The sequence below is a fragment of the Oncorhynchus clarkii genome, chromosome 32 (genome assembly GCF_045791955.1).
Source record: "Oncorhynchus clarkii lewisi isolate Uvic-CL-2024 chromosome 32, UVic_Ocla_1.0, whole genome shotgun sequence".
NCBI lineage: Eukaryota > Metazoa > Chordata > Actinopteri > Salmoniformes > Salmonidae > Oncorhynchus > Oncorhynchus clarkii.
Window position 1 is genome coordinate 30,237,180 of NC_092178.1, and position 16,336 is coordinate 30,253,515.

Genomic DNA, 16,336 nt, shown 5'->3' on the forward strand with positions numbered 1-16,336 from the left:
GGGAGTAATCAGCCCCCCGATGTCGAGCGTTTTACTCTCCGGCAGCCCAGAAGGTTCCAGACGGTTGTCCCACACGCTGTCAAAAATGATGGGCCAACAGGTTCTCGTGCTGAGTAAGTAAATAGAAAATCCATAAGCAACGAGAAAGGTTACATCTTAACGTAGATTTCTGTGGAAATGTTACTCATTTTGATGTTTCTGTCGTTTGTAATATCCCGACAAGGGGCCAATACAGGCTACATAGTTATCGTCTGTTTCTAGCCAGCAACAAAGCATGTGCTTCTGCTTCCTTGTCGACAGCTGACACTAGTGTTAACTTGCTACCGTTAGCGAACTGGCTCTTTGTATGACTTTATTGGCTGTAACGTAAGATAACGTTACAACAAACCTCTGGCTGGCTATAGTGCAATTTACTCAACCGTTAACTAGTTAGATAACTAAGTACTCAACTCAAATGTCCATCCTCAAGAAAACATTTTGCAGTAACGTTACTGTTACATATTACAATAGCTAACTAGTTACAACATATAGGAACCTTAGCTAGTTAGCGTTTGACCAAATGAGGGTAAAAAAAAATATGGGAGGGGAGCCCATCTGTTCGGCAACATATTAGTGAAGCGCAAAGAAAGAGAGACTCAAATCAATGGCATTTTAACCTAGTCGTTGAAGCTTCCAGGCATGTCCGTAGCTAACATGTCAGATGAATGAAGCTGGCTTGGGTGATGTAGTTATGTATGTATGTATGTATGTAACTTAGTAACGTCAACTGTACAGTATAAAAGATCAGCCTTCTAAAATATGGCACATCCCTAATCCACACATGATACGCCTAGCTAGCTACTGTATGGCGTACTGTAGGCAGGTAGCTAGTTATCTACAGATGTGGGATCTTAATTTGTACATAGAAATCAAAAGGTGCAGAACAGACGTAGTAGACTGGTTAAATCCCCTGTTAACTAGACTAATTGCGGAAATTATGTTTTGGTCTGCTGTGTTTTTGCAGTACAATTTTACACAACATACAGACTTTTAACTTGGTTTCCATGTTCCACTACAGGCCAGAATATGAAGAGGGAGTCTGGACGGAAGGTTCAGACAGGAAATATCAGTGCAGCCAAGGTGAGTTATCATTCTTTGGTGTCTTCCACTTAGGGCTGTAATGGTGACTGTATTACCGCCACACTGGCGGTCACGAGTCATGACCGCAGTCAAATTCCACATGACCGTTTAGTTAGGCTTCTCCAAGCTCTGATCATTAGTAGCCTGGTCATTAGTAGCCTGCCAAACTTGCTAACTGCCTGGTACTCCCTCTAATCACTCTGACATCAATGCAAATGTTTTAGAAAATCAAATCACACTTCATGAGAGCTCAGAGTAACATTTCAAATAGGCTATGCAATTATGTGAGAAAATAGTTATGACGGCCTCTATTAGAAAGAGGATCCAATCAGCTTTCTATACGCTAGGTCTACTATATTTATTTATCAACTTTCCTAATAATAAGTACATTGCTTTACTTTACAACAGGTGTATAGCCTACCTGGCTGTCATGAAAATGAACCACTGGAAAAGCATCCTCCATTCACTATTTAAGTGCATAGATTACTTTTTATTTATTTTTATTTAACATGCCCCTGTTCTGAGACAGGTGCACGATAATGGTCCATTATATCAAAACTAATTTCACAATTTTTTTTAGTATATGTAAAAAAACACATTAAATTAAGAATAATCTGATGGGTAACAATATTAGCCTATCACTTGTTAATGATGTACTGTACCTTGTGAAAACATACTGCACACGATTCACAAGTGATATTTAATATTACGATAAGGTACAGTATGTATCACAACTTAAGTGTCCAAATAACTTCTTAAAATGAAGCACATTAATCCGGTGTAGAGCCTAACTGGCATAAATACATGGGCGGCGCGAGTTTCACATTTGGGGAAGATGATGTTCACCATAAAAATGCACCTTTTTATAATAAAGCTTTACATGCATAATTGCATTTCCGGTCACTTTTTCCCACTAATTGATTGCATTTTGGAACATTCGCACTTATAGCCTACTGCCGTGTGCGTATTGCTGCGCCTATAATGTGAAGAAATAGCCTAATAGTTAGAATGTTAAGCTAAATGTTCTGATCTGTTGCACCAGCCTCATTGCTTTAAAATATTTTTTGATGGGAGTGGTTGTATTAGCTTGGGATCTATCGCATCCCCCAACTGTCCCAGCGTGTGTTTGGAATATTTACAGTACCAGTCAAAAGTTTAGACACAACTACTCATTCCAGGGTTTTTCTTAATTTGTACTATTTTTCTATATTGTAGAATAATAGTGAAGAAATCAAAACAAGGAAATAACACATATGAAATCATGTAGTAATCAAAAAAGTGTTAAACAACACAATTTTATATTTGAGTTTCTTCCAATTAGCCACCCTTTGCCTTGACAGCTTTGCACACTCTTGGCATTCTCTCAACCAGCATTTTTTTATTTAAACTGTGTTTAACTAGGCAAGTCAGTTCAGAACAAATTCTTATTTACAATGATGGCCTACCAAAAGGCAAAAGGCCTCCTGTGGGGACGGGGGCCTGGGATTAAAAATCAATAAATACAATATAAATACAGGACAAAACACATCAGAACAAGAGAGACAACACTACATAAAGAGAGACCTAAGATGACAACATAGCATGGTAGCAACAAAACATGGTAGCAGCACAAAACATGGTACAGATATGATTGGGCACAGTCAACAGCATGAAGCACAAAGCAGCCATAACTGTCAGTAAGAGTGTCATTGATTGAGTCTTTGAATGAAGAGATTGAGATAAAACTGTCCAGTTTGAGTGTTTGTTGCAACTCGTTCCAGTCGCTAGCTGCAGCGAATTGAAAATAGGAGCGACCCAGGGATGTGTGTGCTTTGCGACAGGTATACAGAGATGACCAGTTTGCAGTGATGACTCAGAGTGACGTGATGTGCTCTATAAGGAGCATTGGTGGCAAATCTGATGGCCGAATGGTAAAGAACGTCTAGCCGCTCGAGATCACCCTTACCTGTCGATCTATAAATTATGTCTCCGTAACCTAGCATGGGTAGAATAGTCATCTGAACCAGCGGTTACGATAGAGGAATCCAAGTCTAGATTTCATTTTAGGCTGCAGCTTTGTTATGTGCTGAGAGAAGAACAGTGCACCGTCTAGCCATACTCCCAAGTACTTGTATGAGGTGACTACTTCAAGCTCTAAACCCTCAGAGGCAGTAATAACACCTGTGGGAAGAGGGCCATTCTTCTTACCAAACCACATGACCTTTGTTTTGGAGGTGTTCAGAACAGGGTTACGGGTTGGACACTAAGAAAGCTTTTAGCACAATATCCGGGGAGGGGCCAGCTGAGTAAAAGACTATTATCTGCATATAAATGGATGAGAGCTTCCTACTACCTGAGCTATGTTGTTGATGTAAATTGAGAAGCACATGGGGCCTAGGATTGAGCCTTGGGATACTCCCTTGGTGACAGGCAGTGGCTGAGACAGCAGATTTTCTGACTTCATACACTGCACTCTTTGAGAGAGGTAGTTAGCAAACAAGGCCAAAGACCCCTCAGAGACACCAATACTCCTTAGCCGGCCCACAAGAATGGAATGGTCTACCGTATCAAAAGCGTTGGCCAAGTCAATACAAATTGCAGCACAATATTGCTTAGAATCAAGGGCAATGGTGACATCATTGAGGACCTTTAAGGTTGCAGTGACACATCCACAACCTGAGCGGAAACCAGATTGCATACACGAGAGAATACTATAGACATCAAGAAAGCCAGTCAGTTGATTATTGACAAGTCTTTCCAACACTTTTGATAAACAGGGCAAAATAGAAATAGGCCTATAACAGTTAGGATCAGCTTGATCTTCCCCTTTAAATAAAGGACCAACTGTGGCTGCCTTCCAAGCAATGGGAACCTCCCCAGAAAGGAGAGACAGGCTTAAAGAAGGGTCTAAACCATCTGACCCAGAAGGTTTTTTGGAGTCAAGTTTAAGGAGCTCCTTTAGTACCTCGGACTCAGTGACTGCCTGCATGGAGAAACTTTGTAGCGGGGCAGGGGAAAAAGAGAGGGAGGAGCATCTGGGATAGTCGCATTAGAAGGGGTGGGAGATGAGGAAATGTTGGATGGGCAAGGAGGCATGACTGAGTCAAATAGGAATCCTGACTTAATGAAGTGGTGATTTTTAAAGAGCTCAACCTGTGCTTCTTGTCATTAACAACCACATCATCAACATTAAGGGACATGGGCAGCTGTGAGGAGGAGGGTTTATTCTCCAGGTCTTTAACCGTTTTCCAGAACTTTTTGGGGTTGGACCCACTGAGAGAGAACTCCTCCTTAAAGTAACTAACTTTGGCCTTCCGGATAGCCTGCGTGCACTTATTAATCATTTGCCTGAACGATAGCCAGTCAGCTTCAGTATGCGTGTGCTGAGCCTTTCGCCAAATGCAATTCTTGAGGTGGAGTAATGGTCTTTCATGGTCGAACCAGGGTCTGAACCTGTTTTTCATTCTAATTTTCTTTATGGGGGCGTGTGTGTTAACAATACCACTGAAAATGTCAAAAAAGAAGATCCAAGCTTCTTCGACAGAGGGGATCAAGCTGATTCTATACCATTTTACAGAGGCCAGTTCATGAAGGAAGGCTTGCTCATTGAAGTTTTTTGGCAAGTGTCTATGACAAATCAGGACAGGTCGTTTCACTGAGCAGCTATTATGAACAGGCTGTTAAACAGTGATCACTAAGGTCATTACAGAAAACACCAGACTGATACATATCACGATTATTTGTGAAGATAACATCGAGGAGAGTAGCCTTTTCTGGGTGTTTGGAGTCATACCTTGTGGGATTGGTGATAATCTGAGAAAGATGTAGGGAGTCCCATTGCTTTAGGACTTGGTCAGGTGGTTTAAGCATGTCCCAGTTTAGGTCACCTAACAGGACAAATTCAGACTTAGTGTAAGGGGCCAGAAGAGCACTAAGGGCAGGTAGGGTACAGGCTAGAGGTCGACCAATTATCATTTTTCAACGCCGATACCAATACCGATTTATTGGAGGACAAAAAAAGCCAATACCGATTAATCGGACGATTTATTAGAAAAATGTTTTATATATATCATATACACACACACATTTTTGTAATAATGACAATTGCAACAATACTGAATGAACAATGAACACTTTTATTTTAACTTAATATAATACATAAATACACACACACACACACACACACAGCTCTGAAGTGACAATGATACTGAAGAGTCTGCTTAGGAGACAAATACTCTCAACTGTTTGAATAAAAATAGAGTTTAAGTTACCTGTGATAAATGTTGAAAACAAAAACTTTAATTTCTATATGCAGGAAATCCTATTTTAATAATGGGCATGGTAAGAATTGACAACCAAAGTGCGAGTCATAATTCCCATGACACCTAGCAAAATCTTCCATAGGATATTTTTTAGATTCACTTAAAATAAGGTCTGTGTTTCGTGTAGGCTTACACCACCGTGCCAATTTTATAACTGTGTAGATATCCATAGGACAAGGTAACTCTGATCAATATTGGCTAAATATAAGCGAAGATACTTTTTTTTGTAGAGTCGATTTATGAAAATATGTTGACAAACGTTACCTTATCCTAGTGAGATTTACACGGGTATCAAAACGCAGAGGCGGTTTAAGCCTGCACGAAACAGACCTTATTTGAAGTAGATCAAGATATTCTCTATGGAAGACATCAACGGTAAAATAACGAAGGAACCCCTTTCAAGTTCAGCCGCAAGTTATTACAGGAATTATAACGCGTTGACTATTTCTCTCTAAACCATATACCTTTGACTAATCCAGAAACTATCACCTCGAAAACAAAACGTTTATTCCGTTCCGTATTTTATCTAACGGGTGGTATCCATGAGTCTAAATATTCCTTTTACATTGCACAACCTTCAATGTTGTCATAATTACGTAAAATTCTGTCAAATTAGTTCGCAAAGAGCCAGGCGGCCCAAACTGTTGCATATACCCTGAATCTGCGTGCAATGAACGCAAGAGAAATTACACAATTTCACCTGGTTAAAATTGCCTGCTAACCTGGATTTATTTTAGCTAAATATGCATGTTTAAAAATATATACTTGTGTATTGATTTTAAGAAAGGCATTGATGTTTATGGTTAAGTACACATTGGAGCAATGACAGTCATTGATTGATTGTTCTTTATAAGTTAAGTTTAATGCTAGCTAGCGACTTACCTTAGCTTACTGCATTCGCTAACAGGCAGGCTCTTCATGGAGTGAAATGTAATCAGGTGTTAAAGTATTGGATTAGTTAACTGTAAGGTTGCAAGATTGGATCCCCTGAGCTGACAAGGTTAAAAATCTGTCGTCCTGCCTCCTAGGCCGTCATTGAAAATAAGAATGTGTTCTTAACGGACTTGCCTAGTTAAATAAAAATTAAATAAAGGTGTAAAAAAACTTGAAATCGGCCCCGACCTCTAGTACAGGCTGGTGCTGATGGAGGATGATAGCACCCAACAACAGTCAACAAAGAGCTATTTGAAAGTTTAATGCTTAATATCAGCAAATCATATTGTTTGGGGACAGACTTGGTGGAGACAACCAAGCACTGAAGGGGATCCTTGGTGAAGATTGCCACTCCCCCACCTTTGGAAGCTTCATGAGGTAGTCACCTGGAATGCATTTCAATTAACAGATGTGCCTTGTTAAAAGTTCATTTGTGAAATGTCTTTCTTTCTTAATGCGTTTGAGCCAGTCAGTTGTGTTGTGACAAGGTAGGGGTGGTATGCAGAAGATAGTCCCATTTGGTAAAATACCAATTTCATATTATGGCTAGAACAGCTCAAATAAACAAAGAGAAATGACAGTCCATCATTACTTTAAGACATGAAGGTCAGTCAATCTGGAAAATGTCTAACTTTGAACGTTTCTTCAAGTGCAGTCACAAAAACCATCCAGCACTATGATGAAACTGGCTGTCGTGAGGACCACCACAGGAAAGGAAGACCCAGAGTTACCTCTGCTGCAGAGGATAAGTTCATTAGAGTTACCAGCCCCAGAAATGGTCAATTAACTGCAACTCAGATTGCACCCTAAATAAATGCTTCAGAGTTCAAGTAACAGTCACATCTCAACATCAACTGTTCAGAGGAGGCTGTGTGAATCAAGCCTTCATGGTTGAATTTCTGCAAAGAAACCACTACTAAAGGACACCAACAAGAAGAAGAGACTTGCTTGGGCCAAGAAACACGAGCAATGGACATTAGACCGGTGTAAATCTGTCCTTTGGTCTGATGAGTCCAACCGCCGTGTCTTTGTGAGATGCAGAGTAGGTGAACGGATGATCTCCACATGTGTGCCCACCGTAAAGCATGGAGGTGTGATGGTGTGGGGGTGCTTGTTGATGACACTGTCAGTGATTTATTTAGAATTCAAGGCACACTTCTTACGGGCAGGTGGGACGGTAGCGTCCCACCTGGCCAACATCCGGTGAAATTGCAGAGCGCGAAATTCAAATGACAGAAATATAAATATTTAACATTTGTGAAAATACAAGTGTCATCCATCAAAATAAAGCTTAACTTCTTGTTAATCCAGCCGCTGTGTCAGATTTCAAAAAGGCTTTACGGCGAAAGCACACCATGCGATTATCTGAGGACAGCGCCCCGCATACAAAAGCATGAAAAACACATTTCAACCAGGCAGGTGTGCCATGAAATTCAGGAATAGCGATATAATAAATGCCTTACCTTTGAAGATCTTCTGTTGGCACTCCACAAGGTCCCAGCTACATCACAAATGTTCCTTTTTGTGCAATAATGTCCTCCTTTATATCCCCAAAAACTCAGTTTAGCTGGCGCGCTTCAGTCAATAATCCACCGGTTTCCCTCCTTCAAATGCATACAAAATGAATCCCAAAAGTTACCAATAAACTTCTCCAAACAAGTAAAACAACGTTTATAATCAAACCTCAGGTACCCTAATATGTAATAAACGATAAAATGTAAGACGGAGAATCGTTATTGTCTTTACCAGAGATAAACAACAAAGAACACGCTCTCATCCACGTTCATGGAAACCCTACAGCCAAAATGGGAGCCACTTAGAAAAACAAAAAATTCTAGCTAATTTTTCCAAAAACTAGCCTGAAACTCTTTCTAAATAAACTGTTGACATCTAGTGGAAGCCCTAGGAACTGCAGGCTGGGAGGATTTTGCCTCATAATAAACATGACAGGCATTGGAAACAGTGGTAGGCTGAACATTTTTTTTGTTTGTTGATGGTTTGTCCTCCAGGGTTTCGACTGCCATATCAGTTCTGTTATACTCACAGACATTATTTTAACAGTTTTTGAAACTTTAGAGTGTTTTCTATCCAAATCTACCAATTATATGCATATCCTAGGTTCTGGGCGTGAGTAACAGGCAGTTTACTTTGGGCACGTTTTTCATCCGGACGTCAAAATACTGCCCCCTAGCCCAAAGAGATTAACCAGCATGGCTACCACAGCATTCTGCAGTGATACTTCAGTCCCACTAAGCGAAAACCAGATGGGATATCATTTGTTTTTCAACAGGACAATGACCCAACACACCTCTAGGCTGTGTAAGGGCTATTTGATCAAGAAGGAGAGTGATGGAGTGCTGCATCAGATGACCTGGCCTCCACAATCCCTCAACCCAACTGAGATGGTTTGGGATGAGTTGGACCGCAGAGTGAAGCAAAAGCAGCCAACAAGTGCTCAGCATATGTGGGAACTCCTTCAAGACTGTTGGAAAAGCATTGCAGGCAAGAAGCTGGTTGAGAGTGCCACCAGTGTGCAAAGCTGCAATCATGGCAAAGGGTGGCTACTTAGAAGAATCTGAAATATAAAATATATTTAGTTTAACACTTTTTTTGGTTACTACATGATTCCATATGTGTTGTTTCTTAGATTTGATGTCTTCACTATTATTCTACAATGTAGAAAATAGTACAAATAAAGAGAACCCCTTGAATGAGTAGGTGTGTCCCAACTTTTGACTGGTACTGTGTGTATATATTTTATTTATTTCCTGAGCTTTCTTATATCTCGTAGATATAGGATAAGTACTTCAATGCCTTGTTTCTTATTTATTTTTTGACTGTCTTTTTTTTTGCCATTTATGAATGTTATTCAATGTGTTTCTCTGGCCTATAGTAGTAAAGGCCAAATTCAATATTTTATAAAATCATTTTTTGATACCTAAATGGGTCTTAAAGTTCAAAATCAAATAACTAAATGTTCCATAGTATGACCATCTTAAAACAATTGCACATGTCATCTTAGAAACCACCCAATGGCTTAAACTTTTTAAGAATTAACTTGGTTTCTAGCTATGTTATTTCAACATAATTGTATGTTTAATCTATGTCTATAGGGCCCAGTACTAGGGCAGAGACAATGCCAATATCGCGATACTCTTTAGTATCGTAACAAGGAAACCAAACACAAAGTGGCCCTAATGTTGAAACAATTATCATTATGTTGACATCGAGTCACCTTGATTTATTTTCCAAGTTATAGCACACAATATTTTACATACATACGTTTTTAAAGGACCAAGGAGTTAGGTCTGCTTTGTTGAAATATTTCCTTATGTAATGAATATTGTGATACTGTTATTGTCATAGCTACTACTGTAGCTCTATGAGGAATGTAGGATCACCATCATGCATTGCCTGTTGGCGCTGTATAGAACTTTTTTTTCGTGTGTTATAGACGATCGCAGACGTCATCAGAACATGCCTGGGACCAAGGGCCATGATGAAGGTGAGCTATAGGTCTTCTATTATGTCACTTTTGTCTGGAATTTACTTTTATGGTAGCACTTGAATCCGGAACCATAAGATACTTTGTCTTGGTAGATGCTGTTGGACCCCATGGGTGGGATCGTGATGACCAACGATGGTAACGCTATCCTGAGAGAGGTGAGAAGGGCACACTTGCTATGATTCCCATACATCTACTTCCATGCAGAAAATATCAATGTTCAGTGCCCCGGTGCAAAGCCTATGTCAATCCTTCCATCTCTGCTTCCACATACTCAGATTCAGGTCCAGCACCCGGCTGCCAAGTCCATGATTGAGATAAGTCGCACTCAGGACGAGGAGGTGGGAGACGGCACCACCTCTGTCATCATCCTGGGTGAGTCACCACATGCCCAATACTGTGAATACACTGCACCATCAGGTCTATTCTCATTGTAGTAGTCCAATCCAGCCTATTCCTTATGTATTACTCTTATTACTCCTGTGTCTCAACATGGGAAACATCATACATTTTATGCATCTCTAGCGGGTGAGATGCTGTCCGTGTCAGAGCAGTTCCTGGAGCAGCAAATGCACCCAACAGTTGTCATCAGCGCCTACAGACAAGCTCTGGATGATATGCTCAACCTTCTCAAAGAAATCAGGTACTCTTCCAGCCTCTACCACCCAACCACACACACAACCTTTTAATCGTTATAGAGCTATTGCCTTTAAAAAGCAACAAATCCCTTTGAAAACGGCCTACGTGGCATCGATATGAGTCAAACGGTTATTCTAGTGTCAAAATTGACTACGAAGTGTAAATAGGATAACTTTAGTCAAAGTTTGTGTCGTTTAAAATAGAGTTTGGAACAGCCGTGTGTGCGTGGTGCGTCACAACAGGTAAATGAAGGTTGGGTTTGGATTTGATGATGTCCATTTGCCCACTAACATGGGGTGAACAGCTGCGGTGATTGCTCTGTATCCATAGTAGCATAGACAGTGAGACAGACCTGCCCAGCAGCCCGACTTCATTTACACAAGACAACTCGTTGCACATTTTTTTAACTTGAGAAATACTGCACCAAACACCTTAGCTAGATGTAAAATTGCGAAACTTTAACCTCTTCAGCAAAAACTCAATAAATCTGTCATAAATTGTGTTGTTGTAAATTCATCCTGGGGATTTTGAGGAAGTGAAATTGGCTACTTCGTCTAAAGTGTATCATGGGGGACAAACATCATTAACCAAATGTCTCCCAGACTGAAATCTTGTTTATCTAATGAGCAACAGAAAAACAATCAGCGTGTTCAGTGGCTCTTTAAGAGCTGAATTCTAACTTGACATCTGTGCATAATTTCACTTGTTATGAAAATCTGGGATTGGCATTGGTACTTGATTTACAGAAGTCTAGAATATTGGTCCAAGTACTTTTTCTGGTAACTGCATGTTTTCGATGACAACTGCTTTCATACTCATCAGTTGTTTAACAACACACTCTCCTCCATCCCCTCCTCCCCCCAGCACCCCAGTGGACGTTAGCGACAGGAAGATGATGCTGAAGATCATCCACTCTGCCATCAACACCAAGGCCCTGAGCCGCTGGTCTGACATGGCCTGCAGCATCTCACTGGACGCCGTCAAAACTGTGGAGATGGAGGAGAACGGACGCAAGGAGATTGACATCAAGAAGTACGCCAAAGTAGAAAAGGTAAGGGTCAAAGTGTCTGTTAACTTCTTACGGGCAGGTGGGACGGTAGCGTCCCACCTGGCCAACATCCGGTGAAATTCCAGAACGCAAAATTCAAACTACAGAATTATAAATATTTAACTTTCATAAAATCACAAGTGTAATACATCAGCATCAGCTTCAACGTCTGCTTTATTATCTGTGTTTGTTCAGGTTCCCGGTGGGATCATCGAGGACTCGTGCGTGCTGAGAGGTGTGATGGTTAACAAGGACGTGACTCACCCGCGCATGCGCAGAATGATCAAGGATCCCCGCATTATCCTGTTGGACTGCTCCCTGGAGTACAAGAAGGGAGAAAGCCAGGTATGGAAATAGAATGGAAGTCTATATGGAGACTGTTTAATGCCAAAGATATGGGGTTAAATACTTGTCAAAGAAAACAAACAAATGTTTCCTGTTTGTTTTTTTTCTCTCTTTTTTCCCGTGCATTTGGAAAGTATTCAGACCCCTTGACTTTTTCCACATTTTGTTACGTTACAGCCTTATTCTAAAACTGATTACATTTTTTCCCTTATTCATCGATCTACACAATACCCCATAATGACAAAGCAAAAACAGTTTTGTAGAAATTTTTGCAAATGTAAAAATGAAAACTGATATGATATTTACATAAGTATTCAGACCTTTTACTCAGTACTTTGTTGAAGCACCTTTGCAGCGATTACAGCCTCCAGTCTTCTTGGGTATGACGCTACAAGCTTAGCACACCTGTATTTGGGGAGTACCTCCTATTCTTCTCTGCAGATCCTCTCAAGCTCTGTCAGGTTGAATAGGGAGCGTCGCTGCACAGCTATTTTCAGGTCTCCAGAGATGTTCGATTGGGTTCAAGTTCGGGCTCTAGCTGGGCCACACAAGGACGATCAGAGACTTGTCCCCAAGCCACTCAGGTTTTCATCAAGGATTTCTCTGTACTTTGCTCCGTTCATCTTTCCTTCGATCCTGACTAGTCTCCCAGGCCCTGCCTCTGAAAAACATCCCCATGCTGCCACAACCTGCCACCACCATGCTTCACTGTAGGGATGGTGCCAGGTTTCCTTCAGACGTGATGCTTCATCTTCGTTTCATCAGACCAGAGAATTTTTGGGAGAACTCCAAGCGGGCTGTCATGTGCCTTTTACTGAGGAGTGGCTTCCATCTGGCCACTCTACCATAAAGACCTGAATGGTGGTGTGCTGCAGAGATGGGAGAACCTTCCAGAAGGACAACCATCTCCACAGAGGAACTCTCAGCTAACTAGCTAAATTGCCATACATGTTTAATGCTTTTTGACCTGTCCCCAAATTAATGTCATTGGTTCAGAGTTTGTTTTGATATTTTAACCTGCGTGTCGTGATCGCGTTTGGTGTAGGGGGACAAAATTAATTTATGCACGATGGCGCTAGGTTTATGCATGATAGAGCACGATGGCGCTAGTTTGCACAAACTGCAAACTAGCCACCTTTTGGCGAAATTTTACATTTTGAATGTAAAATAGGTGACCTATGTGAATTGTGTAGATCCGATGAGAAAAATTTGGGAAGGGGGGCTGGATGACTACTGACCGTAAGTGAACAAGTGATGCGCGTTTGGAGCAATACTGGCTGTATCCAAGGCTCAGCCAATCATTCACATAGCAGAATGCAGCACGCTACTGAAGAGAGAAGAGACAACCAATTTGCTTGTTACAGAATCAGTGCGCGCTCAGGAAAGACTGTTTCAGCATAATGCACGGCCCCAGTTTGCAAGGATCTGTACACAATTCCTGGAAGCTGAAAATGTCCCAGTTCTTCCATGGCTTGCATACTCACTAGACATGTCACCCGTTGAGCAAGTTTGGGATACTCTGGATCTACGTGTACGACAGCGTGTTCCAGCAACTTCACACAGCCATTATCAACAGCCTGATTAACACTGTGAAGGAGATGTTGCACTGCATAAGGCAAATGGTGGTCAAACCAGCTTCTGACTGGTTTTCTGAGCCACACCTTTTTTTTTTAGGTGTATGTGACAAATAGATGCGTATCTGTATTCCCGGTCTTGTGAAATCCATAGATTAGAACCTCATTTATTTCAATTGACTGATTTACTTATGTGAACTGTAACTTTGAAATTGTTGCATGTTGTGTTTTGTTCTGTGTGTGTGTATAAAAAAAATTTAAACCATGTGTATTGTTCTACAGACTGATATTGAGATCACTCGTGAGGAGGACTTTGCCCGCATCCTGCAGATGGAGGAGGAGTACATCCAGCAGATCTGTGAAGACATCATCCGCCTCAAGCCTGACCTCATCTTCACAGAGAAGGGCATCTCAGGTACTACACACACTGCTTCAAAATGCAATGCTCTTGGTAAGGCACATGTCTGATGCAACTAACATTTTTACCGTGACTATATTTTGCCTCTCTCTTCAGACTTGGCTCAGCACTACCTGATGAAGGCTAACATCACGGCTATTCGCCGTGTCAGAAAGACAGACAACAACAGGATCGCCAGGTAAGTCCAATACACTATGAAAGCAAAAAAAAAAATGTTTTGACTCTTCATCGTTATTGGAGACGCTTATCTCTGTTCTGTTTTGCTTGTCTTCACTGCGTTTTGTTACTATGTACAGTACATAGCTAGCAAATGGCCGGTCACTTTAATTGCGTATTAGGGTGTATGCTCTTTACGACCACTGCTCTAACTTAACCAACCATCGTCTTTCCATGTTACCCCTCAGAGCGTGTGGTGCACGTATTGCCAGCCGTACGGATGAGCTGCGCGAGGAGGACGTGGGCCTGGGGGCGGGCCTGTTTGAGATCAAGAAGATTGGAGACGAGTACTTCACTTTCGTCACAGAGTGCAAAGACCCCAAAGCCTGCACCATCCTGCTGAGAGGAGCCAGCAAGGAAATCCTGGCGGTGAGAAACTGAGAAAATAAAACATTTCAAATAATATGCGCTTTTTATTGTACAACAATCACTAAAAGAGATGGATAATGGGGAAAAATAATGTTCATGAGATCAGTCTCTACTCCCCTCCTAGAACATGTCTTTTTTTTATTGTACGTTATCAGAGTAAAGATGACTGACTGAGGTTTTACTTTTGTTCTGAAATCTCTCTCTCTCCACCATTTTCCCTGTTCTCCCAGGAGGTGGAGCGTAATCTGCAGGATGCCATGCAGGTGACCCGCAACGTTCTGCTGGAGCCCAGCCTGCTGCCTGGCGGCGGCGCCACCGAGATGGCAGTGTCCCAGCGGCTGATGGAGCGATCCAAGGCCATCACTGGCGTGGAGCAATGGCCCTATCGCGCCCTTGCCCAGGCCCTGGAAGTCATCCCCCGCACCCTCATCCAGAACTGTGGCGCCTCCACCATCCGTGTGCTCACCGCCCTCAGGGTAAGAGAGCGACGGAGAGAGAGTCAAAGGTAGAACCTCATACCATCTTGGAGTAAGACCCGATGGGAGAGTGGGTGTGTGTTGTGTGAGAGAACGCTCAAGAAGGAGAGAGCGTTGGTAAAAGGGAGATGGAGGATTTACTGTACATTTTAGTGGCCTTTTCACTGAGCTCCATACCTCTACAGGCCAAGCACACCCAGGAGGACAGTGTATCGTGGGGGGTGAACGGAGAGACTGGCACCCTGGCTGACATGACCGTCCTGGGCATCTGGGAACCGCTGGCCGTCAAGGCTCAGACCTACAAGACCGCAGTAGAGGTGAGACTTGCGACCGCCTGCTTAATACAATGTTAAGAGACGCTACATAAGTGTTCATTAGGTACATGTTTGGATGTGCAGCATTCCTCCATTGAACTCTTTCTCCAGACGGCCATCTTGTTGCTGCGCATCGACGACATTGTCTCCGGACACAAGAAGAAGGGAGACGAGCAGACAGGAGGAGGACAGGGTGCTGAGTAGAGGAGAAGAAGACAAGGATCAGGAAGAGGGTAATGGAGGAATAGGCAATCTGAGCTGTGACAACACTGTTCTATAAACCACTAACTCGGATATGACATTTGGTATGGACACTAAGCAGACTGGGATAGTGTTGTTGCATGCATTACATATGAATGCACTAGATTGGGTATTAAGGCACCCCAGTTGGCTTTGGTCAGTGTGTGTACGGTGTGTGTTTGCGCAGTATTTATGGCAGTAAGTAAGATGACTGAATATGTTCTCCTGGGACCAAGGTTTACCTCAGCTAGTCACTGTATTTCTCTGTATGGTAAAACTCCTTTGTGTGACTTTAGTTGAAGAACAGTTGCCAATGGATGGTGACCAAATCAAGAGACCTATAAGTCATTTAAATGAACTACTAAAAAAAATAGACATTGTAAAATGATTTAGAGCCTGCAATGTCCACTTCTGAAGATCCTTTTTAAATGTTTAAAGTATGTATTATATGGATTGGATCGTAACACATTACTGCATTTCAATGAATGAGAATGCTTTCTCTCTCCAAAATAATTGTTGGGGTTATTAAATTGGACTGGTGACTATGGTTCTGAATCCTGTTACTCCACCAGAACTTTTTTCCTCCATTACCCCTTTGCCTGGTGCTGTTGCCTGTGATTGTATCAACCTCAATAAAATTGGAAACAGATGACCATAGTCCTATATTTGTTTTATTCACTTTGATGACGCCCATGATGTGTGTAGATGTGATTGATTCTCCCATCTCAGATTCTCTCACAATTTGTGTTAATGATGTAGCCTATGATGAAATATGTTGTTTCATTAATTGCTAAGGTGGCATTACATTTGCTGCATCCTGAAATCGATACTGGCGAGTC

The 16,336-nt window shown here is 41.7% G+C and overlaps 1 protein-coding gene across 1 annotated transcript; it reads left to right on the forward strand.

Annotated features, from left to right (window-relative positions):
- The first annotated feature begins 19 nt into the window (after positions 1-19).
- LOC139392298 (T-complex protein 1 subunit gamma-like) lies at positions 20-16,147 on the forward strand. The gene is made up of 14 exons (XM_071140190.1): positions 20-113; positions 1,058-1,119; positions 9,808-9,858; positions 9,954-10,016; positions 10,137-10,233; positions 10,384-10,501; positions 11,362-11,548; positions 11,741-11,890; positions 13,747-13,879; positions 13,979-14,060; positions 14,287-14,467; positions 14,698-14,943; positions 15,129-15,260; positions 15,369-16,147. Exons 1-14 carry the CDS (start codon positions 20-22, stop codon positions 15,459-15,461), a joined length of 1,689 nt encoding a protein of 562 aa, XP_070996291.1. The 3' UTR covers positions 15,462-16,147.
- The last annotated feature ends 189 nt before the right edge of the window (positions 16,148-16,336 follow it).

Bases quoted from the DNA above. Each gene is read 5' to 3' on its own strand.
- LOC139392298 (XM_071140190.1), top strand. From the start codon at position 20: ATGTCGAGCGTTTTACTCTCCGGCAGCCCAGAAGGTTCCAGACGGTTG. The intron at 11,891-13,746 runs GTATGGAAATAG...ATTGTTCTACAG, and splicing joins ACAAGAAGGGAGAAAGCCAG to ACTGATATTGAGATCACTCG. The intron at 14,468-14,697 runs GTGAGAAACTGA...CTGTTCTCCCAG, and splicing joins CCAGCAAGGAAATCCTGGCG to GAGGTGGAGCGTAATCTGCA.